Source organism: Vigna umbellata, chromosome 8, assembly GCF_029865625.1.
Source record: "Vigna umbellata cultivar VRB3 chromosome 8, Vumbellata_1.0, whole genome shotgun sequence".
Lineage (NCBI taxonomy): Eukaryota > Viridiplantae > Streptophyta > Magnoliopsida > Fabales > Fabaceae > Vigna > Vigna umbellata.
In genome coordinates, this window is record NC_142172.1 from 29,973,179 (window position 1) to 29,998,731 (window position 25,553).

The window sequence follows — 25,553 nt, forward strand, 5'->3', positions numbered from 1 at the left end:
TCTTTTATTCTTTTCTCCTATGCTAGGTATGATAATGCACTAGTATTTTCACCAAAGAATGGAATGTCACTCTTAACTTTATAATGTAGCTCATCCTCACCATGACTTAAATGCAAGCTACTATAAAAACTCATTTGTTTAAAAAAAAAATTGAAATTTTTTCTCACAAATAATTCTAAACTTTTAAGATTTTCGAAAATGGATTATGTAAACGAACTTAGTATTTCAAATAAAATTCCTTAAGAGACTTAAGGAGACAAAAGGATCTTATGCTCACTTCCACGAAAGAGAGGTGAATCACTAAGGTTACTTAAATACTAAGTCTTTCTTAGCCAAATATAACTTTAAGTCATTTGTACCCTACTTCTCAAAGGGACTTAGACTTAAAATACAAGTAGACACACACTAAGATACTACAATTAAGGAAATCAATTAAAGCTAATCTATGTGGCATAATGGTGGAGTTAGAAATAACTTTTTTTCCCTCACACTTACCAACTACAAAACGCAATTAATCAAAGTATAATGTTCTTTTTAGGACACATCCTAACAAGGCCAAATATTACAAGTCCAAAAGAAAGGCAAAGACAATTTTACAAGGAAAAGAAATACAATCAAATCACTCTTCCTCACCAAGTGTTTATTCTCTCTTGTCTTCTTGTCTTCTTGTCCTCAACCAATACCTCAAGCTTACCACGAGGCCTTCTTCACCTAAGATACTACCCTAAGGATGTTGGCTCACCACAAGGTCTAAAACCTACACCAAAAGAGGTTAACACCACTAAAAATTGCAAGATTGCCAAGGAATAAAGCAAGAAAAGGTCAAAATTAACAAGGCTCTTTCAAACATAATTTTTAGGTGAAAAACCATGATTAAAAAAGAGACGAGAAAGTAATTAAATGGTTAAGAATAAAGGTGCAACACAACAAAAGAAATCCCTAAAAAAATTGCTCTAGAATAGATTACAAAAAAACAAAAAATTACTAGACAAAATTATGGTGCTTTTTGTCCTTAGCAAATTTTGTGCAAATGGTTACCTATTGCCATACTTTTAGCACCAATTGCAAGTGACATGGCTGTAAAAACGACAACTCCAAATGTGTAAAACAGAATCCATAATCAACATAAAAGTGCTTAGAAAGTTGGTGGAAATGGTACATGCATATGCTTTTTGCTTTTACTTTTTGTTTTTTCTTTTTGTACTTTTTTTGTTATTTTTTCTTTTTTCTTCTTGTCATTTCTTTTTCTTGTAAATTTTCAGAACATAAAAGACAACACTACATACCACAAATCTGATTTCAAATGTGCTTTTAGAAGTTTATAAGGTCACGCATACAAAATGGTAGAAAAATCCTACTAAAATCAAAATATGGTAAGAAACTAAAACCAGACATATATGATGTAACATCCCAATTTAGTAATCTACAACTACTAAAATGAACATTACATGAATAAAGACAAAACAAGAACTACAAATATGATGAATAAAAATTTTCACCTGAAGAACAAACATAACTACCTATACTATAAGCTTCACTTTCCCCCTTCAGATGCTCCAATTGAAAAGACTGCATCCCTAAGCTCACACTATTAAGGTGATCATTGCAAAAGAGAAACAACATAGAAAGACAAACCACAAAAAAGCAAGGGTAAGCTAGTGTAATTTAATATTCATGCGGAAAATACAATTCAAACAAGCAAATAGGATATTCTTACAACATGTGTAAAACATATAAGCATATATTGACCCGACCACTTTAACTTGACTGTCCGGACTAGTATGAATATGTAGCTTTAGCCGTTCGTGCACTCGTGGGTGTAGAAACTGGAAACCCATCAGCTACCACACGAGGTTAGCCCGTTATACCTCACCTAAGGTCTTTTCCCTTAGACTAGGACCTCCTGCTATTCTCACGACATGAATTACCCATTTCTACTTGAGATTTGGTAATCATTAGAATGTAAGGATGAACGCTATGGATTTCGCTGTCCATATTCATAGTTTACCACCACCTTGATAACCAATCACTGAGACATTCCTCCTTGGAATTCTCTTTCATACCAATTGGAACATCATACTTTATTTAAATATTAATACAATTTCTCTTACATAGTAAATCATTGCAAATATAATAATCAATCAGAGTCAAATAGTGAAATCAACATTTAAAGACCGAACATCATTTAGTAGAAGAAGACCGAACGACAACAACACAACCCCTGAGTACGACCGAACGGAAAATATCAATATAACCTACGAAAAAGACCAAACAAGAAAATACTCACAACACACTAGCATGACCGAACGATCATTAACAGAAGATCCAGAAGGAGCCGAACACAATTAAGACTGAACACCAATACAAGACCAAGCACTACCAAGACCGAGCCCTACCAAGACCGAGCGCTAGTACAAGACCGAGCACTACCAAGACCGAGTGTTAGTACAAAACCAAGCACTACCAAGACCGAGCACTACCGAGACCGAGCGCTAGTACAAGACCTAACACTACTAAGAAACCGAATGCTACAAAGAGATCGCACCCTCACCTAAGACCGAACGATCATGAATGGTAAGACTCTATAGAGACCGAACTCAGTTATGACCGAGCGATCAACAACGCTCTCAGCATTCTGCATAATTCTGCAGAATAATTGCAGAATTATGAACAACACCTAATTTTACCAAAACTGAATATTTTTCCCAACTTCAAATCCCCCATACTTGAATCATATACCAAATTACACCTATCCAAGGATATCTAAACCTTTATAACATCATCCTAAAGAAATTCATACCAGATTTCACTCCAAAATCTACATAATCAACAACTCAAGGATCGAAAATCAGATTTCTTACTTTTGGTACAGTTTTGAATGACTTAAGGGTTCTAACAAGTCCTAAACAATTCATCTAGACTCTCCCCACTGACCAATTTCACACCGGATCAAAATTCTCCGATTTCACTACTCCACTTCCTCACCACTCACTCAACACATTAACATAAATATGCAGAAGTTAAAAACAACATGATCACAGACATTAACAATCCATTCGGCATACCCAATCATCACCGAACACAATTCCATACACATGCAAACCTCAAACAGCATTCACAGTATCAAAATCATAATAATATCATAAAATTAAATTAACTAGCTTCCCTTAGCTCAACAACTTCAGAAATTTTTGCTCTCAACACCAGAAAATCCTAAGAATACCTATAGTTCACCGATTGGTGATAAGAGACCACCCAAAGGACCAAAATGAAGTTAGAAAGGGGAAGAGAATACTGTTAAACACATGCAAACAACAAAGTTTTCTTGCATGTACCAGAAATCCCAGAAATTCACGAGAATTTAAGGAATGACACTTACCCGCTCTAAACACAAAATTGATCGAGGGAATAGGAAGCTTGTGATGCCAGGATCACTCAGATGCCCCCTGATTGCTGAATAGATGAACTATGGGTAAAAAAATCTAGAGAGAAGGGAGAGGGAAATTAGGAAATAGTGGTTCCAGAGAGATAAACAGTTTTAAGATAATGAACTCAGTGTTTAGAAATTTCTATTTATACTATTGGTGCATTTCAACATTAAAAGCTCAGTTCAGTTATTTTAATACCTCTATCTACTCTATTATTCTATTTTCTGGGTCTTTACATATGAAACCTAATTTTATGAACTTATTGATGAACTAACAACAAATATGAACTCAAATATGCAAAGAAAAAACATTCAAAGGTACTCAAATGAAACAATTTCAAAAATTGCTCAAACATATTATCACAATCGGAATCGCGACGGGGAGACGGCGAAACTCTTAAAAAATAATAAGGATTTGAAAATTAGAGTTTGGAGTTGCCACCATAGTTTATTCTGGAAAACTACGAAAAAACCATAAAATAAAGACATGGTCTACGAAACAAGTAATTATGGATTCGGAAGTCGGTTTCACGTAGGGAAGGTATTAGCACCCTATAGCGCCTGCCCTAAGGCAGTACCTTTAATCAAATGTGCAAAGTTGTTGTGGTTTTCAAAATGATTATTTTCCCCGAAAATAATAATGCAAGACAATACAAATAAAAGAAAAATATTTTTTATTTTAGGAAGTCTGACAAGGATTGACCTTGCTCCTACGTATTCTCATGCGAGAAATCAGGGATATGTAGTTCTTTTGAAAATATGTTTGGATAATTGTTTGAGAAATTGATTTGTAAAATAATTGAGGAAAATTTTGGATTTTTGGGAGGTGAACATGACAAGGACTAGTCTTGCTCTTACGTATCTCTACTTTTGATGGAGAATCAAGGATCACGTAGTTTTGGCTCAGAATGATTACTTGAAAAGTTTGATGTTTTTAGCTTTTTGGAGATTTTTTATATATATTTTTAATTTTTGATATAATATTTAGATTTGCATAATGAGCACTAGGCTGATGCGTACGATCGCACGAGTACTCTTACGACTTTTTGTTTATTTTATTGTTTTGCGTAGTGAGCACTAGGTTGATGTGTAGATCGAACGAGTACCCATACGACTTTTTATTTATTTTATTGTTCTGCGTAATAAGCATTGGGCTGATGCGTATAATCGCACGAGTACTCATACGACTTTTTGGTTTATTTTATTGTTTTGCGTATTGAACACTAAACTGATGCATACGATCGCACGAGTACTCATATGACTATTAATATTATTATTTTTTAAAAAGTTTTATATATTTTTTTGCCATTTTTTATTTGTTGTTTTTTTAAGGAAGAAAGATGACTTCAAAAATCTATGACACACAAATGTATAAAAAAAACATAAAATAAATGTGGTAGAAAACAAGATAAATTTATAAAATAAAAATAAAATGCTCAAAATTTATATATAAATGGAATAAGAAGAATATGTGTACCTTGTTGAAGATTTGAATGATGGAGAAAAACCTTACTTGCAATAAGTTGTGAGATATGGAAGGTGAAGAAGATGACCTTGGAGTAGAAATGTGATATGAGATTTAATGTGTATAGAGGAGTTAAGAAATGGTGAAGTGTGAGAGAAGAATGAAGTAGAGTTTTGGAATGAAATGAAGAGGTTTTATGTAAGAGAGAAGAAATGGATATTGTGTAATTATGTATGTGTAAATGGAGTGAAGAATGTATGAGTATTTATAGAGTTATGAAGAAAGAAAGTTGATGAATAAAAATAATATAATAAGTGGATGAAAAAATTAGATGAAATAAAATATAATAAAAAAATAAATAGTAAAAGTTATGTGGAAAATAAGTTAAAGAAATAATATAAAAAAGTTGGTGGAGAAATAAAATATAGTAAATAGTAAAAGTTAATGTGGAAAATAAATAAAAATAATTATATAAAAAGTGGATGGAAAAATTAGGTGAAATAAAATATAATAACAAAAATGAATAGAAAAAGTTAATGTAGAAAATAAGTGAAAGAAATAATATAAAAAGATGGTGGAGAAATTAGGTGAAATAAAATATAGTAAATAGTAAAAGTTAATGTGGAAAATAAGTGAAAGAAATAATATAAAAATTTGGTGGAGAAAATAGGTGAAATAAAATATAGTAAATAGTAAAAATTAATGTGGAAAATAAGTGAAAGAAATAATATAAAAAGTGGGTGAAGAAAGTAAGGGAAATAAAATATAGTAAATAGTAAAAGTTAATATGAAAAATAAGTGAAAGAAATAATATAATAAGTGGGTGGAGAAATTAGGTGAAATAAAATATAATAAAAAAAGTAAGTGGAAAAATTAGAAAAGTTAAGAAAAAAATAAAAATTAAATAAATATATAAAAAATGTAATAGTAAATGAAAAAGGTAGGTGATGTGGAGGGTGATGTGGATGGTGGTGTGGATGATGATGTGGAGAGTGGGGTGTAAAAAGAAAAATATAGTGGTGATGAAGTAAAAAAATGTTGGATTATTTTGGGCCACTGGGCTAAGGGTTAAAAGTTAATTTGGGGATGCAAACAGTAAAAAAATAGTATTATTTTTTTAATTTTTATTCTTATACTTTTTTATTTAATTTTGTGATAAATTTTATTTACCCGGACAAAATTGGGTGTTGACACATATTTTTTGTGATTTTTGAAAAGTTAACTTGGAAATAAAGACAAAAGGACTAAACATGACTCTATATAACATAGATGGATTAAAAATCAAAATGACCAAACCAAAAGATAAATAAAGACTCAATAAAAACTAAGAACATGATATCCAACACATTTAGGAGCATTTAGAAGGCACAAAACAATAGCCAAAACTATATAAACAAAACCTGAAAAATGTTAATGACAACATTTTGGCAGCTTTGACCTTTGCTGAGTTTTTTCTCATAACTTTTTTCACAGAACTCCAAATGAAATGATTTTTTTTTTGTTTGAAACTAGACTCAATGGGTTTTAACTTAACTATAAATATGTATTTTTTTTGGACCTTTGAACTAGATACAATTTAACTTTCAAAATAGTTACAATTTATTGTAAGAACAAGTGATAGATGGAAAAAACACATCACAAGTAAAGAAAATAACATCTACAACACAGAACAATAAAGGATAGATAAGGACCAAAAGACTTAGATCTTAAAGAACCAAAACTCTTGATACCAAATGATACCAATCTCCTAGTTAGGTTGGGCAAAGCTAGAAGGATGCAATGGAGATGATCCCTTGAAGATATATGGTGCAGAAATGTGGTGGATCATCAAGGATAGAGGTTGGAAATGCGAAAGCTATGGTGTTTTTGATACTAGAAGCTCACAACGATACGATGATTAAATGATGATGTTGTGGTGTTTGAAGGCTCTAAGAGAGGTTAGGCCAACTCAAAGAGGAAGGTGTCCAAAGGTGGTCTAAAGGATAGAGTTTAGACCATCTTCATGAATGACTTCAATTCTTCTTGTAGATGTTTGACCATGGCTAGGGGTATGCCATCATTTGTAACTGGAGTTAATTAAATAAGCTTCCTAGTGTAATTATTCTTAAAATATTGTTTACACAGGCACATGTTGCTTTTGCAGTTCTCAACTTTAGTGAGAACTGCACACATGATATCTTAATTAACGCCATACTTAGATGGAATTTTAAGCAAACTGCTTGTACTTCTTCAAGTATGTTAATGTTATAATGGTCATTGTACTAAATTATATAATTGAATTTTTCCTTAATTTTGGATTTTCTTTATAAACATTTTAGAACGGTAAGTAGATGGTGCGAGAAAGTGCCTTAACTTCTTTGGCATCAATTGCTTATTCTTTTCAGGTACTTTGGGAACTTCTTTATTCAATCGACATTCATAATTATTACTTTTCTTGGATTACTCATTTAATACCATGGTCTTTCTTAGGAACACTTCCAAAAATATTATGATGTTGTAATGCCTTATCTGAAGGCTATATTGATTAAAGCGACCAACAAATCTAACCAGATGCTTCATGCTAAGTCCATGGAGTGTATCGGTTTGGTTGGAATGACTATTGGGAAGGAGAAGTTTAGGGCAAATGCTAAGTAGGTAGGTATTTCTTAGTACTTTATTTTTATGCTCATAATTTATATAAAATTTTGATTTGTAAGGATATATGATTGGTTTTGTATATTCACATTTTATACTGCTTATCATTATTTGGAAAAATAGTTGGTCTAGAATTGGAGGGTGGGGATAGGAAGTTAGGTGCTTCTGAAAAATCTTTAAACACTTCATTTTCTATATTATTTATATAGCATATGCATGAATGCCTATTGGACTATGTTTAGTCTAATGACTTTAATTTGTTACAAGGATGGGATAAACTCTACAAATGTCTAGGATAAGATTTTCTTCCTTACATGGAGTTTATTATGCCTCCATTACTTAAATCTGCTTCACTTAAGCCTGATGTAACCATTACATCAATTGATTCAGACCAATGATATTGAGTATTCCGACGATGAAAGCTCTTGATTTTAGTCCTTCTCAACTATGAATTTTAGTCTTTCTTTGATAATGCTCGAATCTACTGCACTTCTTGTCATTTTGGTTCTGTTCACCAATAGTTTAAGCCTTAAATGTTAAGGCACATTTATTGCTTTACTCTAGTCCTTTTGATTATGATCAACCTCACCACCATGACCACATAAAACTAAAATCTACAAAATCCAAATGCATATTCTCATTTTGTAATAACAATTTTATACTACGGGAGAATCATAATTGCGCATCAATACATTATTTGTATAGGTTGAATGGTTCAAACCAACTTATGTTTATCCATTGTAGTATGGAAACTATTACTCTTAGGGACAAGCAAATTGGGATCAAGACTAGTGTTTTAGTGGAGAAAGTTACAATGTGTAACATGCTTTGTTGCTATGCTGATGAGCAAAAAGAAGGATTCTTTCCATGGATTGATCAGGTTAGAATGTTACTTTCTAATGGAATCTTTTTCAATTATTGTATTTTTGGCTTTAGTTCAATCTCACTAAGAGGCCTTATCAAGGAGAGCTGATCTAGGTTAGCATTATCACTAGAGGTAGAGTGATTTGAACATTTTATTGGTGAAACTATTAAGCAATTGGTTTTTCTATAAACACAATTCATAATATTAGAATATTTTGGTGTCATTAAATTCAAGTAAACCATGTCGTGTGAGAGAAGGCTAGATTGTTGTTTATTTTCTTCCATTTCACATGCATTACTTGTCTTTGTTAAGTAGTGTGCATGAGTATTACGAGTTGTTTTGTCAGATGCTTGGGTAATTATTGATCCATTTCTTGTGTCTTTTTTGTTTTCTCCCCTTCCTTTCCTATAGTGCATTATAAATCTGCTTTGGATGTGTTCCAATGTTTTTTTTTTCCTCCTTTAGATCTCTAGAATGCTTTTGGATGAAAGGCAGGTCAAATCTGTTGTTGACGAGATTAAGTAAGTGATCACAACTAGTTCACGCAAAAAACGGGAGAGGGGTGAAAGGACCCAAGCTAAAAATTTTGATACCAAAGAGGGATACATTATTAAAAAGGAAAATGATAGTAAATTGTGGAAACTTGGCTACAATTTAGTTGTATATGTAGGTTAATGTAATATTTGGATTGAATATATAGTTTTATGTAGAAATAATGTATTAAATATTATTAGACAATTTAATGTATGAAATGAATTTCATCTTGTTTGTTCAATTGAATTTGTTGATTTCTAGGTAAATTGATTGGATGTCAAATGTAAGCACGTAATTTTTAAAAAAACAAAGTTTTTATGATGTATGTCATAGTAGGTTAACATGCGAATGAATATCTGTTATAATACATGTGAGATATTATGATAGGTGAAAATAACTGTCAGAAAAGCTCACATATTATGACAGGTAAATTGAACTACATCATAGTAAATTAAACATATTATGATTGATAATTGAAAGTTTGTCATAATAGACTGAATATATTATGATAGGTGACAGAAAGTACGTCACAGTAAGCTGAACCTATTATGACATACTTTTTCGCTACGTCATAGGATGCGCAAATCTATTATGATTTCCCAGAACTATGACACTAATCCATATATCATAATATGTCCATTTTACCCGTCACAAAAAGTCTTTCTGCACTAGTGATGTGAAGACCTAAACTATGACCTTTGATTATATTTCTTTCAGGCTTATATTTGAGCTATCTAGTATAGGTTTTTGTGGGCCTTTTATTTTGACTCTTTGGGCTTTTAGGCCTAGTAGAATAATTTAAGCTTAGCAAGGGTGGGCCTTGTGTGTAAGACATGAAAATTGGGGTTACATGAGCTAGCTTAGGACTTAAGCAACTCTAATTGGCGCGCCAATACTTTCCAAGAGGTGTGATATGCGCCTCTCCATGTGGAAAGCATGATCTTGCCACATAGGTAAGCACACTAGAAGCATGCTCTCCTTTGGCTCCAAATTCAAATTTGAGAGTGTGAATTTTTTTATCTCCTTTTGGAGATAAGTTGCTTGCCTTTGCTCCTACAAGTAGAGAAGTTCCTCTCTTATAAATTCATTCATGAATATAGTATAAAAACTCTATTAAGATGATTCTATACTACTCTTCCTTCGTGAATCACTCTGGACTAGAGCTTCCCTTTAAGTTTTCTATAGTCATCATTTTTTGAGAGTTTACCTAACCTCTCTTGAGAGCATCTTCCCACCACCATTATACCATCATTGAACCTTAATCTACTTCATTTCTTCTACACCAACCTTACTTGTCTTAAGCCTCACACATATGAGCTTAGAGTAGGAGTCATGGGAAACATTCAATTCAAAATGCATTTTTTCATACTTTTTAGATTAAGTATTTCGAAAGACATTTTTCAAATCCAAAAATACCTTCCAGATCACCCAATCCAGAATGTATAAAAACGAAGGTGTGGGGACTTTTATTATAATTTTTATAAGGAGTATCTTGGGATTACAACTTTTATGGGATGCAAAAAAAAAAAAAGGAGGGTGCAGGAAGAAAGACCGTTCATCTTCATTAGTCCTGTTAACGTTAAATGAGGATGTACAGATTTTAAGACTCAGTATAGTCATTGAAAGGATATTATTATTCACTAACATAATCTAGAACAATTTCTACTTGTTGGGAGATAATGAAAAAAAAATTACGATTCGTTAAAATTAGAGTGACTTTCGAACTCTATTGCATTTTTTTTCTAATGTTATTCAATTCAGTTGTTATTTGTTAAATTAACGTATTTGTAATCCAATAGTTCAGTTATTATTTTTCATATAAATGAAGTTTATTAAATAGGAAAAAAATACAGCAAATTGAAACCAATCTTAATTTTGAAGCGGATGCATAGATATACCAAAATCTAATATAAATAGTTACTTGCTGTCACAAATTCCTACATTCAAACTTAGAGGTTAGGAATTTAGGTATCTCCACCTTTATGAGTTAGTTAAATTTGGTGCATTCAGTAGTAATATCTAATTTGTACAGCTTTTTTCTTACTTATCATTTGAAAAACTCATGTCTGACATACCATTATGACCTAAATTTGTGTGCACTCACTTAAACCGCAGGCATGTTACTATAACCTAATTAGTAACTTGTATTCCGAATATGTCTTTGCGCCCTATATTTGTGTGCCTAATACCTTCTTATCACCTAAATTATATGTCTAACCCATTTTAAGTGACAACGACTTATTAGACATTCTATATTTTATGTAAATGATGTGTAACCTTTTGTAGGTTTGATGTGTAACTTCTCTTATATTTTGTGCACCCTTTAACTTGTTTTTGTGATTGTGTCATTCTATAAGTTCAGAACCGGAAAAAAGTCTGCAAAAGATTTGGCTTTTGTAATTTTCTTTTTTCTAAAGGATTTTCAATATGAAATTTACCTCTGGACCACCACTAGCGTATCCATCAATTTATCAAGGGACCAAATAAAGAAAAGAGAGAGTAAAAGTTCGAATTAGGAAAAGGATAGGAAGAAACTCATCATTTCAATTAGATCACATCCTTGACCAACAAAAATGAAGAAAACGCTTCCCCCTCCATCCCTTGCGGTCTACAAACTCACCACACAAACACCCAAGTTCTTCCTCTTTCCGTCTTTTTCTCTTGCTATTTAGTCAACATATCATTTTCGAAGTTTCAGAAAACAGAAAATTTATTCCACTTAACGTTCTTCAGGACTACTAATATAATAGGTGTGGACTTAGCTCTTTGTACCAATATTCCAACTTAGTCTTGAAAGGAAACGTACATCAAATTGAAATTTCTGAGAGAAAAGGTATGGGTATATCGGACAATAGTTGCAGCCTTTACGTAACAATCCCACCTAATATTGTGTAACATAGCGAACGTCGTTACTATGGTACATATAAAGTGATGGATATAAATAGAAGCAGTTTTATCTGTTCTCCAGATTCATCACAACTGTTGCCATATTGCAACTACAGGGCGCCTTCCGAGAACAAATACATATTGCCAGGCAAAACTACCCTCTCCTCTTTGTATACAATTCTACCCAAAATACTTCAGACAACGGAATAATATCTGAAAATCTAAGAATAGGTCGAAATTTATTCCAAGGTTATGAATTGGTGATTTCTTATAAATTATGAGAACTAACTGTTCAATACTGCTAATAATCAAAAACCGCAAAAAAAGGAACCGGGCCAGTCAGTGAGCTAAAATTGCTAGAGACAAAGATACAAGACAGACAATTGTATTGAAAATAACACTGTAAGGTACACAGGGAGAAAACAATGACCTGCGCGCCGTACTGGAATCCCTAACAATTTTTTAAACGCCTATCTCAAGTTAAGATCATTTCCTCCCAGATTAGGGCGAAGGCAAACTCGGACTTCATGCTCTTCTGGTCCCACACGATGTTTTGGCACCAGGATCTCAAGCACTGATCCTTGCCCGTCATAGTATGCTTCTATGTTGGCATCTTCAGGAATTCGGGTTGAGAGAGGGATTTCTCGGACAAATTCTCCAGGTGGGCAGTGCTCTGATGATGGATCTGTAAGCTTGAATGTTCTATCATGTCTCTTGATGAAAGGTTTTCGAGAAGTGCTCATACACGAAACCTTTATGATACCGTGAGTCAAAGTGTTCTTCCATGAAACTTTCACATTTGGAAGATCTACAAAAGGCAGACTGATGATAATCAAGTAACCTTGTTCATCCTCATAAATAGTTTTTGCAGCTGTAACTGGTCCATGAACACTCTTTATCACCCCACTGAAGTCATTCAACCAGTGTTGCTCACTTGGATGTATTTCTAGAATACGATCATATGGAGTATTAACAGCCAAGTAACATTCTTCTTCATTTCCATGAGGGAAAAAGTCCTTCCTCTTTTTGCTGCCAACAGGAGAGAGGTCCAACCCATCACCATTACTGTGGTTAGAGAGATGAGTTGATAAATTCAGGCCAGATCCATTAAGTAGTTTCTTCGAGTGTGCATTAGGACCACTCTTGATTGGGGGAGGTGGTCTCTCAAGCTCAAAGTCTGTGTTGGGAAGATTTCTCCACGAACTGAAATCACTTGCTTCTGGTGGGATTGTGAAATTCAAATCTCGCCCGGTGAGTTCTATCCACCTTTTTCGATCATCCTCATCCAGGGTCATTAGATTGGGAGCGGAAACAACCTCAATGCCATGCACACACTGAGGGTTTGATAGTCCTCGGTAATGCTTTCGCTGCATCCGGTGGGATCGAGCAAAACCCTTGTCAACACTAAAAGGAAACGGGCACTCCCCTTGGCGAGAATGCCCATTCATGTAACTCCTCAACTGCATCTTACCCAATGCATTCTCCGGCCTCTCCTTGAAAACCCACATGTACATGTTTTCCATATCATGTTGAACCATGAAAACATCAAGCTTCAGATCAGATTTATCAAACCCTGAAACACCGTTGCTGTCCCTAATAATCTTGGCCTTAGATTTTTCATTTAAAGCAGGCTTGAAGTAAAAGCTGAAGAAAAACCAAGCCCCCCATATGCTATCAACACGCTTTGCACACTTCCTCCCAGCTTTGGGCAGATTGAGAAAACTCTCAGTCTCATACCCTTGGGTGCCAAGACCAACATCAAGAATATCACAAGGCTCAGAATTCCACGGCTGTGGAGGCGGACTACGCTCAGCGGAGAGGGGCAGGTTGATATCCGGCGGACAAGAGAGTATAATTTGGCGATTCATCTCCAAATCCAGTTCCTCATGAGATGATGCACTTGAATCCATTGACAAGAGCGTGGAGGGGTGGTGATTCTCCATTAACAAAGAAGCAAGACCCATGCTAGCTCATCTCGTTGATGAGTTTTATTGCCGATTCTTACAATATGGCCATCCCAAAAACAATTCAAGAAAACCTTATAAATCCCTTCATCTTATCAATCCCCCTATATCTCAGCTTCATCGAGCCCCCAGATATATCAATTGAGTTGAATACAAGAGAAAAGAAATCAACAAATCCAACCTATTCGAGATAAATAATAATAATTATTATTATTTAATTTTCTCAATATATTAATACAAAAATTGACCTGAACGACAACAAGAACAGGAACAGAGCCGACTAATTAACTATCTATATATAACTCATAGAGTGACATAGTGATATGTCATCAATCTGTAGAAGAGAGGAAGAGATTTGGTAAACGCTATAGGGGAAGTAAATTTAACCCTATTACACATAACTCAAAAATCTCTCCAAGATGAGGAGAAAAACACTGAATCAAAACCATCAAATCCAAAAAGAAAAACAAATTTTGAAATAGAAACGGAGTAGGATGGAGATCTTCAAGGATGATTACCTTATGGGATAATCATCAGAGAATCGACAAGAAGAGGAACCTTCATAATCGACGAAGTATCATAAAAAACATGTTCTCTACACATTCTTCTCCGGAATATTTCCCCCAATTTCTTGTCCCCCAAATGAAAACCCTATTTGTAATTTTTGTTATTGTGAGACAGAAGAATGCGGGTGGGTTGTGAGTTAAATCGGAACGGAGAGAGAAAGAAGAAGCGGTTTCATACGTTTCTTCATAATTTATAACACTCATTGCGTTTATTATCTTCGCTTTCTAGAGATAGAAAGAAAAATAAAATAACAGACACACATTAATATAGTTGATGAGGTTTTCAATCAAATTTAAAAATTTACTTTAAATATTTGTATTATCAATATCAATACTAATATTAATATATGCCTATCAGATTTTTATCATGATAATGAAATAATTTTTTAACATAATGAAAAAATAGAACTTTTTTATTAAATTTTAAAAACTATGTTATAAAATAAATAATTTTAATATTTTATTATAAGTAATTTTTTATTTTAAACAATAAATTAAATTTAAAAATAGCATAAAATTTAAAATAAAATAATAAAATAAATTACATTGATAAGAGTATAATTAATAATAAAATATATACATTAAAAAGGTTATACATAATCTATATATCAATAAATATTATATATATATATATATAAGATTTATTTTTTACACATTTTTTTTCAGTTTTACTTCTTAAGTAATTGTTATTTTAGATTAAAATAATTACATTTCCATTTTTATACTGTTGCTTAAATTTAATTATTTTACCATTTTTTTTCTTTTAATAAATTACTTTTTTAATTTCAAATAATTACTTATATAAAAAATATTTAATATTAAAAATATACAAATTATTTATTTATATCTTCTATATCTATATTTAAAGAAAACTCTTCTTTTTGGGTCTATATTTGTTTTTTCTAATTTTACCTTTTAAATAAAAAAAATTAAATTAAAGTACTATTTTATCAATTTTACCCTAGTTTCTCTAAATTTTAACTATTTTTATTTGATATTTTTTATTAAAAAAATCAATCACCTACTCTTGTATATAATAGTTTGTTAGTTTATTTTTGTATACATGTAAATAAAACTTTTCTTTAGGTATTGTATTTGGGATAATTTACATTTCATCTGAGCTTGTATTTTGGTTATTTTTATTTATGAGTCTCTAATTTAATTGATTATGTAAATCCCATAATCGATTAAAACAGATAACTTTATACAGTTTTGATATTTTAACTTGATTTTTTAGTAACCATGTGAACTAAGTAGTTCTTTGTACTCGCTTAAGCCTTAAGTAACTCTTAAACATTACTTGGAGGCTAAAGCACCTTGAGAGGTGCATGCATCCTCACTCTTGTAGATCTTGAAGGTCTTTCTTTTCTCAGACAATTGATTAACTATAAGCATAAAAAGTTGAATAAGAAAATGTATTCACTTCGTTATCATTCTCCTTTTCTCTTTATATGTTTGACTAACTTTCTTGAGAATACGTTCGTTGAGTGTTGAGTTAACTTCTTGTAGATTAGGTCAATAGCCTTTTTAGCTTCTAAGTCAAACTCATGTCCTTTCTGAGTTGTACAATGCTTTATCATAGTTTTTCATTTATGCACAACTTGTATGACTTGTCAAAATAAAAGTCTTCAATGGAAAGATTCCAAGAATGTTCTCCAATTCTCTCAACGTTTTTATCCAACATGTGCATTTGTTCTTATTATCCATTGTATATTTCTAATTTGCACAGTAAACAAGGATAAAACATACAAGAAAAATAACACTTTCCAGTATATACATTAATAAGAATTTAATGTTTTGAATGTTCAAAAACATTTTATCATATGTTTTTAATGTTTGTTTGGCCCACTTTTCAATAAATTGTTTCTTCTATAAGACATTTTCATTGAAAACATGTTTAAGACCATGTTTCATTATTTAAAGCTTATATTTATTAGATGATATCTTTGCTTTATCTCTTTTTCTCTCATTAACACTGATTGAATATACAATGTTTAAGCTTTCAATGTTTTGTTCTTATCAAGGATAGATGTGTTAGTTTCAGCACATTAGAATTTATCCTGATATTGTTGCATGTCTTCCTTAGACGATGCTTGTTAAAATTTATTTTTGTAAAACATATTTGTACTTGATAGCTTCTCATGCTTATTGTTTTACAAGATTCTCTTAGACACTTTTTCACTCATCACTTTGTGAATGAGTCGATATTTTAAGCATAATGTCCTAAGTATATGTAGGCTTCTCCTACTGATTAGACGCTTCTATTTAAGAGTGCGTCATATTGTCTAATGCTCATTTATCTCACTGAGATATCATCTGAAAGATGCTTTTGTAAGTTAGCTCTTGTATTTTGCAAAATGTCGTTTTGTAAGATCTCTTATGAAAAGAATTTTGAATTAGCCTTTATAAGCATTTGAGTGTAAGTCTTTTTAGGCTTTCATTGTTTTTGGTAGATGCTTCTAAATGATTTGAGACTAATTCTTTTTGTTTTTATTTCTTGGTCCAATAGTCATTTGGATGATTCTATTTCATAGATGTTGCTGATGGTTATAAGATATTGTTTATTGCCTAGTGTTTAGACTCTCTCTCTTGTGATGACTAAGGGATGTTCCATGTTTTCTCAAGTTGTATCTATATTCATTTTCTTCATACGCTCTTTTCTCTAATGAATATTTGTTAAACTTCAAAACTAGGGATACCATTGTGAAAATCCAATTATATAATATCGAAATTAATAAAATAAAAACGAAATAAAGTAAACCCAATTACATTGTTTCTAAAATTTATAACGCAAAAACTTTAAATAATTCAAGTCTTTTTCCCACTCTCGCGTCTCTATCATGCATTTGGAGCATCTGCAACATCCTGCTTCTGTATAACCAAAAGTCATACGATCATCGCAAGACACACACAACCACAAACACAAACAAATATGGGTGAGCTACCATAGCAAAATCAATAACAATAAAATTTGTACATAGGAAGCAATCACAACTTAATAACAAATCAGTCATGTACAACGTTATCCTACTAACAAAATCATTTCTATACCATGATCATAATCAACATCCCCATTAACTATATCATAACCATACCATCAACGTTATCCTTATCAACATCATCTCCAAACACATCGTCACTACGAATCATCATCACATGTACCTCCATCAGAATTAACCTCATCATGAATCCTTAATCATGAATAATACCATGAGCTTTCGCAGTATCATAACTCCATAGTGAAAAGAATCAGTCACACTCCTGCATCGTACCTCACAAACCTATAGTCGCCACTACAGGCCCCCTGTGGCCTTCCCTACAGGTATGCTTGAGTAGTCGCGCCATCCTAGCTAAGGAATATGTTTACTGTCACACAAGGACAAGACAAACACCGTCACCCCATACAAAGAAGGCTCAATACCCGAGCACTCCCTTTTCGCTCACACGGCCAAAGGAAGTCGCCATCTCGTATCAAACAACCAATAGTCTCAAAATTTATTGAGTATAGATCTATCCTGATATTCTTATTCAGTGCATAACGTTATTCATTCATTATTATCTAAAGTCTATTAGAAAAAACCAGAAAAAACCATGTGCTCAATAAACCTTTCATTGGTTCCACTCAAACCATAAATAACAAAAAAAAAAAATATCATTCAAAATCAATCCAAAAATAATAAATCATTTATTACTTTAATTAATCATTAAAATCTCATTACTTCCCTTTTTGAAGTAAATTAATTTCTAATTCTAGAATTTAATTTTAATTAATTTGATTTCCAATTAATTTAAAATCTAAATAAAACTGCATTATTTTCCTTTTCAAACCATTTTAACATTTATTTCCAATTATACTTTTAATAAATTTTATTTCCAATTTTCTTTAGTTAAGTTTACTTTCAATTCTCTTTGTCTTATGAGTGTTTCATCCTACACCTTCAACATCTCATCCTACAGTTCCAAAAATTTCAATTTTAACCTTTTAACATCTCCAGCATCTTTAACTTCTTCAAAAATTTCATTTTTAACTTTAATAAATATTTTTTTCTTTTCCTTCTCTTTTTTATTAAAAGCACTTTAATAAATATCTTTTTATTTTTTTCTCTTTCTTATTAAAGGTAGGTTATACACCACCTTAATAATAATTTAATTTAATTTAAAATTTAAATATTATTTAATATAATTTTATATTTTAATAATTATTAAAATATGATTTATATTAAAAAATTAAAATAAAAATAATAATAAAATAAAATAATCATAATAAAAATAAAAATAATAAAATAAAATAATGGGTTAAATATGTTTTTAGTCCCTAAACTATTAAGCGAATTTGTTTTTAGTCACTCTTTCAAACTATGATACACTTTGATCATTCTCCTTAAGAAAATTATAATTTTTAATCCTCTAAAACTAAGGGGGTTAAAAATCAGTTGAGGAGGCTAAGTGTGGCACACCACACCATTTTTTTTTCTGACACCGTTGAAAATCTCTCACCTCTTATCTTCTTCTTTCTTTCCTTTCTCTCTGGTCTCGCAATGGCTCATCTCTTCAAGGACCTATCATTGGGCCATTCCAAGAGAGACACAACTCCGCCCACCATAATGCCTCCAAAACCTTTCGCCCTTTCTTCCACCGGCGACCTTCCTTCTCTGCTCGGCCAACTCGCCGCCAACCTTTCCGATTCCGACCTTTCCTTAATAGCCTTCGAGATCTTCATTGCTGCCTGCCGCACCTCCTTCGGCAAGTCGCTCAATTCCATCCCTAATCACTCCTCTGCCAATTTACCCGGCCAGAACTCGCCGAACTCGCAAGCACTCCAGCGATCCATCACTTCTACCGCCGCCAACAAGGTTAAGAAGGTCTTTAGCTTGAAATTGCCTGGTTCAGGCTCTAGAAAGAGTTCTGGCTCCGATTCGACTTTCGGTTCAGGCTAGTGAAAGCCGAAACGACCGTTAACAGTCGGAGAACTCATGCAGAACCAGATGAGAGTTTCCGAGGCCGTGGATTCGCGTGTGGGACGCGCTCTTCTCAGGATTTCCGCTTGCGAGGTCATAACACTCTTCACTTAAACCATTCTTCACGTTTTTCGCGCTTCCTGCAACGCATGTAATAAGTGATGGTTGATCTGGTTCAATTTTACTTACTTATCAGTTATCACTGAGGTTTTAAATTGCAGCCACTGTCAGGTTTGAATGCAATCCTTGAGAAATTGTGGACAAATATGGCTACATTTACGGTCGGCGAGATTTCAGAATCCTAAAGGCTTCGAATTTTACTGATCAGCAAGAGTACGTTGAGTGGCAGAAAAGAACCTTGAAGGTTCTCGAGGCTGGTTTAATTTTGCATCCACAAATTCCCTTGGATAAGTCGAATTCTGCGGCACATCGTTTGCGGCAGATTATTCATGCTGCATTGAATAAGCCTATAGAAACCGGGAAGAATACCGAATCTATGCAGGTTGTTCGTAGTGCTGTCATGTCTCTTGCAAATCAGTCGTATGATGGATCTTATGCCAATTCATGCCACTAGGCAGATGGAATTCCTCTTAATCTACGACTTTATGAAATGCTTTTGTAATCATACTTTGATGCTAATGATGAATCGTTTATTGTTGAGGAATTTGATGAGTTGATGGAACAAATCATGCCAATGGCAATCCTGCGACGATTGTGGGCTTCGGCGAAAGTTTTGGGAAAATGAACTTTTGGGACGACGTATAAGGCGGTGCTTGAGGCAAGGCCGATGGTGGCGGTGGTGAAGAGGTTGAAGGATGTGACGATCTTTGAGAAAGAGTTTAAGGAGAAGATAGAGAGAGAGGGAGGGAGAAAAGCTGGAAAAAGTTATTCGGTATCAGAAATAAAAAAGACATAACACACCACCGTTAGCCACGTCAGCTGATTTTTACGCCGTTGATTTTGGAAGACGAAAAGTTATAGTTTCTTAAGGAGAATGATCAAAATGTACTATAGTTTGAAAGAGGGACTAAAAACAAATTTGCTTTATAATTTAGGTAGTAAAAACATATTTAACCCTAAAATAATCATAATAATAATATAAAATTTGATTTAATATATTCAAATATATTAAATTATATTAAAATATTAAAATAAATTAAACAATTATTAAATTTTAAATAAAAACAACAATTTTAAAATGCTTATTAATAAGATATAAAAGTAAAATATACTAATAGTTTTGTTTATATTTAAAATTTAATAAATATTTAATTTAATTAAAAATTATAATAATATTTTTTATATTTTAATAATTATTAAAATATAATTTATATTTTTATAATAATTTTATTGAAAAAATAAAAATAATAATAACTAAAATAAAAATAATATTAAAATCATATTTAATATATTTGAATATATTATACTATATTAAAATATTAAATTAAATTATATAATTATTAAAATTTAAATAAAATATAAATTTTAGAAAGATTTGTTAATCGGATATCCATATCCTTATCATACTTATCGGATTTATATCTAATTAATAAGATTTTGTTTTTTATTTAAGTTTTAATAATTATTTAATTTAATATTTTAATATAATGTAATATATTTAAATATATTAAATGTAATTTTAAATATTATTTTTATTTTTATTATTACTTTTATTTTAGATATTATTATCTTTATTTTTTAATAAAACTATTATAAAAGCATAAATTATATTTTAATAATTATTAAATTTTTAAAATATAAAAAATAATATTATAATTTTCAATTAAATTAATATTTATTAAATTTTAAATAAAAAAAAACTGTTAGCATATTTTACAGATATCCAAAAAAATAAAGTCTTTTAAAGTTTTTGTTTTTATTTAAAATTTAATAATTATTTAATTTATTTTAATATAATTTAATATATTTGAATATATTAAATCAATTTTATATTATTATTATTATTATGTTATTTTTTATTTTATTATTGTTATTTTTATTTAAATAATTTATTTTACTTTTTAGTATAATTATTATTATAATATATATTATATTTTAATAGTTATTAAAATATAAAATTATATTAAATAATATTTAAATTTTAAATTAAATTAAATAATTATTAAGCAGAATATTTAATAAGAAATATCTTTAACAAGAAAGAGAAACAAGCAGAATATTTTTCAAAAGTTTTCTTTTTCAACTTTTAATAAATATATTTTTATTTTTTTTCTTTCTTATTAAAACACTTTAATAAATATTTTTTTATTTTCTTCTCTTTCTTATTAAAGACACCCTCCATCATCTTAATAATAATCTAATCTAATTTAAAGTTTAAATATTATTTAATATAATTTCATATTTTAATAATTATTAAAATATGATTTATATTATAATAATAATTATATTAAAAAATAAAAATAAAATAATTTAAATAAAAAATAATAAAAATAAAAAATAAAAAAATGAAATAATAATAATAATATCAAATTTGATTTGATATATTAAAGAAATTAAATAATTATTAAATTTTAAATAAAAACAAAAATTTTAAATATGATAACAGTTTTGTTTTTTATTTAAAATTTAATAAATATTTCATTTAATTGAAAATTATAATATTATTTATTATATTTTAATAAACATCAAAATATTATTTATATTTTTATAATAGTTTTATTAAAAAAATAAAAATAATAATAACAAAAATAAGAATAATAATAATGAAAATAAAAATAATATTTAAAATTACATTTAATATTGAAAATATTAAATTAAAATATTAAATTAAATTAAATAATTATTAAAATTAAAGAAAAAACAAAATTTTGGAAAAATTTATTAATCGGATATCCGTATTACATATTATCGGATTTCTATATTCGGTTAACTAATTTTTAAAAATTTTGTTTTTTATTTAAATTTTAATAATTATAAAGTTAAATTTAATATTTTAATATAATGTAATATATTAAAATGTATTAAATGTAATTTTAAACATTATTTTTCTTTTCATTATTATTACTTTTATTGTAGTAATTATTATTTTTACTTTTTAATGAAACTATTACAAAATATATAAATCATATTTTAATAATTATTAAATTATAAAAATATAATCAATAATATTGTAATATTGTAATATTTAATTTAATTAAATATTTATTAAATTTTAAATAAAAAACAAAACTATTAACATATTTTATCGATTTTAATATTCAATAAACAAGTTTTTTAAAAATTTTGTTTTTATTTAAAATTTAATAGCTGTTTAATTTATTTTAATATTTTAATATAATTTAATATACTAAATTTAATTTTATATTATTTTTATTGTTATTTTTTATTTTATTTTTATTTTTATTATTTTTATTTTTTATATAATTTTTATTATAATATAAATCAAATTTTAATAATTATTAAAATAAAAAATTATATTAAATAATATTTAAATTTTAAATTAAATTAGATTGTTATAAAGTTGATGAAGAATATCTTTAATAAAAAAGAAAATAAAATAAAAAATATTTATTAAAATATTTCTTTTAATAAGAAAGAGAAGGAAATAAAACTATATTTATTAAAGTTAGAATTGAAATTTTTGAGAAAGGTAAAGGTATGTTAAAAAGTTAAAATCAAAATTTTTGGAGTTTGTGATAGGAGCGTTGGAGGTGCAGGTGAAACCCTCGTCTTATTATTAACCATTTCAAAACTGTCCAAGAATGGATCTTTAGGCCCAATTAATCCAACCTAAACGCAGACCGAAACAACCAAGGGTGTTACTTTCTCCACCACCGCATTTTTTCTCTCCACCTCTCCAATTCTATTACATATATTTTGAATTACAAAACTAACATTTTATAATTACAAAAATAACTTTTATATTTTTTAATTCCTAATTTACTTTAATTCTAAAATCTTTCTTTCTACACCTTCTCACTCATCTCCCAACCTTCTCAGATTCTCACCCAAACTCGATCATATCCCAGATTTTCACCCAAACTCGATCATATCCGTTTCTCATCTTTCATTTTTCCTCCATATCAGTTTTCTTCCTCCTTCAACAGTTCAGCGGTGGGGGCGGTGGCGGCGCGACAGTGCAATAGTGCAGCGGTGAGAATATTATAAAGAGAATAAATGTCCACAATTCTATAAAAGAGAAGAAGAAGTGGACCATGAGAGACAATCCAAGACAATCCAAGGATAGTGGAACGTAAGAGACAATATGATATAAAATAATAAAAAAAAAGAGAGAAGAATGATAAAGAGAATAAATGTCCACGTGAGATTTTAAATAACATTAACCCTAAAATTTTAATAAAGATAAAATAGAAAAAAAAAATAAAGAAAAGAGTAAAAGGAAAATGGGATGGTAGATGAAAAGTTGTGGTGGTGGTGGAGGGAGTAACACCCAACAACCAATTTACAGGCTTAACTAATACCATCAAGATCTGCCAGCCCAACCCAAACATACAACGCTGGCCTACAGGCCCAAAGACGCCACAATCAACCACCACGACTCCGCTGCCAACCACCACCCGTAACGGTTGTCGCTGCCCTCGCAACCACGGCGAGAAACCAAACCCAAAACGAACCAGAAACACCCTTCCCTGCGAGACCGAGAACATGCAGAAACAAAACGCAAATCCCCAATTCAATTTTAGAACAACTCAATCTCAATGTCGCAATGGGAGAACTCTAAATCACTATTCAAACTTGCAGAAAAGGAAACCAAAATCAACCACCCAAATCGCGAGTCTCACGCGAGTATAGGAAACCCAAATCCCAAACGAAACCCAGAAACCAACGCCGCGCCTTGGCCTCGCCTCTACTGCGCCTGAACGCGTATCCCCTTCCTGCAAACCCTTGTCAAGACCAAAGAGAAGAGGGAAAAAGCTCTCTCCCTTGCGACGCGAATCAGAGCAAGAACAGAGAGAAAAGAGATCACGGCTCCCTCCTGCAAAACGAACCACCAAGAAAACAAAGGGAGAAGAAGAATGGTGCTCTCCTAGCCTCTCGCGCGTGACGAAGAAACCCTAGGCTGGGTTGGATGCGCGATCTGGAGCAAAGACGAAGGAGAAGAGTGGTTCCCCTACAAGTAGTCCAAAACGGAAAAGAGAAAGAGAAGGGGATCTCCCTTTCTGCCCCGCGACCTCCGTGGAACGGAGAAGGAGCAAAAACTCTCCTTGGCGACGCGACGAAAGGACCTCAACGCTGGGTTTGTCCATGAAGATGAAGAAGTGTGTGCGAACCAAAGAGAAAGGGAAATAATTTTCCCGTGCACGCCACAAGTCTCCCATTGGTCTCCCATTGGACTCCCATTGGTGGAGTTCTAGGTTCGAGAAGAAGAAAGGTGCTACCCTAACAACCTTCTCGCACGAGGCAAAGAGAAAGGGAATGAAGCATCCTGTTGCGGTAGCCCAAAGCTGGGCCTGCGAGAGAAGAAAGGCCCAAACAAAATTTGGGGCTTTAGGAGAAATTGCCCAATTAGGATTCTGGAATTAAAATTTCAATTTAGGAAAAATAATAATAATAGGATTTTAATTAAGGTTTAGAACCCTAATCTTAATTCCTAATTGATTCTTAATGATAATGAAATAAAAACCTTATCCCTTACTTTATTTCTCATTATAATTAGTAAGGAATCATAATCCTAATTTGTTCATAATTTTAATTAAATATCAACCTTAAATGCTAATACATGGCTTCTTAAAATTTCTCCTTCCCAAATTTGTTTAGAAAGAAAGAAAAGAAAACACCATGAATCACCCAATTAAAGCATAAACATCACACCATTTTTCAAAGCATTTAAAATTAGCAAATGTAAATATCAATAGTAAAATAAGGTTAGTTTCCCATACTTTAGCTAATTATAGGACTTTATCGATACCAGATTCATCAATCACAAACTTTCACACTTTTGCTATCTTATTTAAAAATAACTCTCTTTCTATAGTTCCTCTGTTTCAGGTTGCTCTCTTTTCCTTTCTCATATCTTTTTAGGGTTCTTCTCTTTCTATTTATCCTTTAATAAATCTTTTTTTAATTAAAATCCATTATAAGGTAACTGCATAGATAATGTTTCCTTAAAAATCTCAACTTGTTTTAAAATATAACGCTTCATTTAAATCTTTTATTTTTATGCTTATTTTATTTCAAGTGTATGCCTTTACTTCCTACACCCCCATTTATAATTTCTACACCTCAAAACACAAAGAAAAAAAGACATTCTTGCCCTTGGACAAAAATATACA

General features: G+C 30.9%; 2 protein-coding genes across 2 annotated transcripts; one reads left to right on the top strand and one right to left on the bottom strand.

The window, feature by feature from the left end:
• Positions 1-12,025: 12,025 nt before the first annotated feature.
• Positions 12,026-14,547, bottom strand: LOC124827674 (uncharacterized). The gene is made up of 2 exons (XM_088097471.1): positions 14,294-14,547; positions 12,026-13,956 (listed from the first exon to the last, which is right to left on the bottom strand). The coding sequence occupies exon 2, from the start codon at positions 13,773-13,775 to the stop codon at positions 12,282-12,284; it is 1,494 nt and encodes a 497-aa protein (XP_087953597.1). The 5' UTR covers positions 13,776-13,956; positions 14,294-14,547; the 3' UTR covers positions 12,026-12,281.
• A 4,166-nt stretch (positions 14,548-18,713) lies between these two features.
• LOC148194441 (uncharacterized) lies at positions 18,714-19,873 on the top strand. Its single transcript, XM_088097230.1, is given in 2 exon segments — positions 18,714-19,392; positions 19,628-19,873. Coding segments are annotated over 2 exon segments (759 nt in total). The 5' UTR covers positions 18,714-18,879.
• The last annotated feature ends 5,680 nt before the right edge of the window (positions 19,874-25,553 follow it).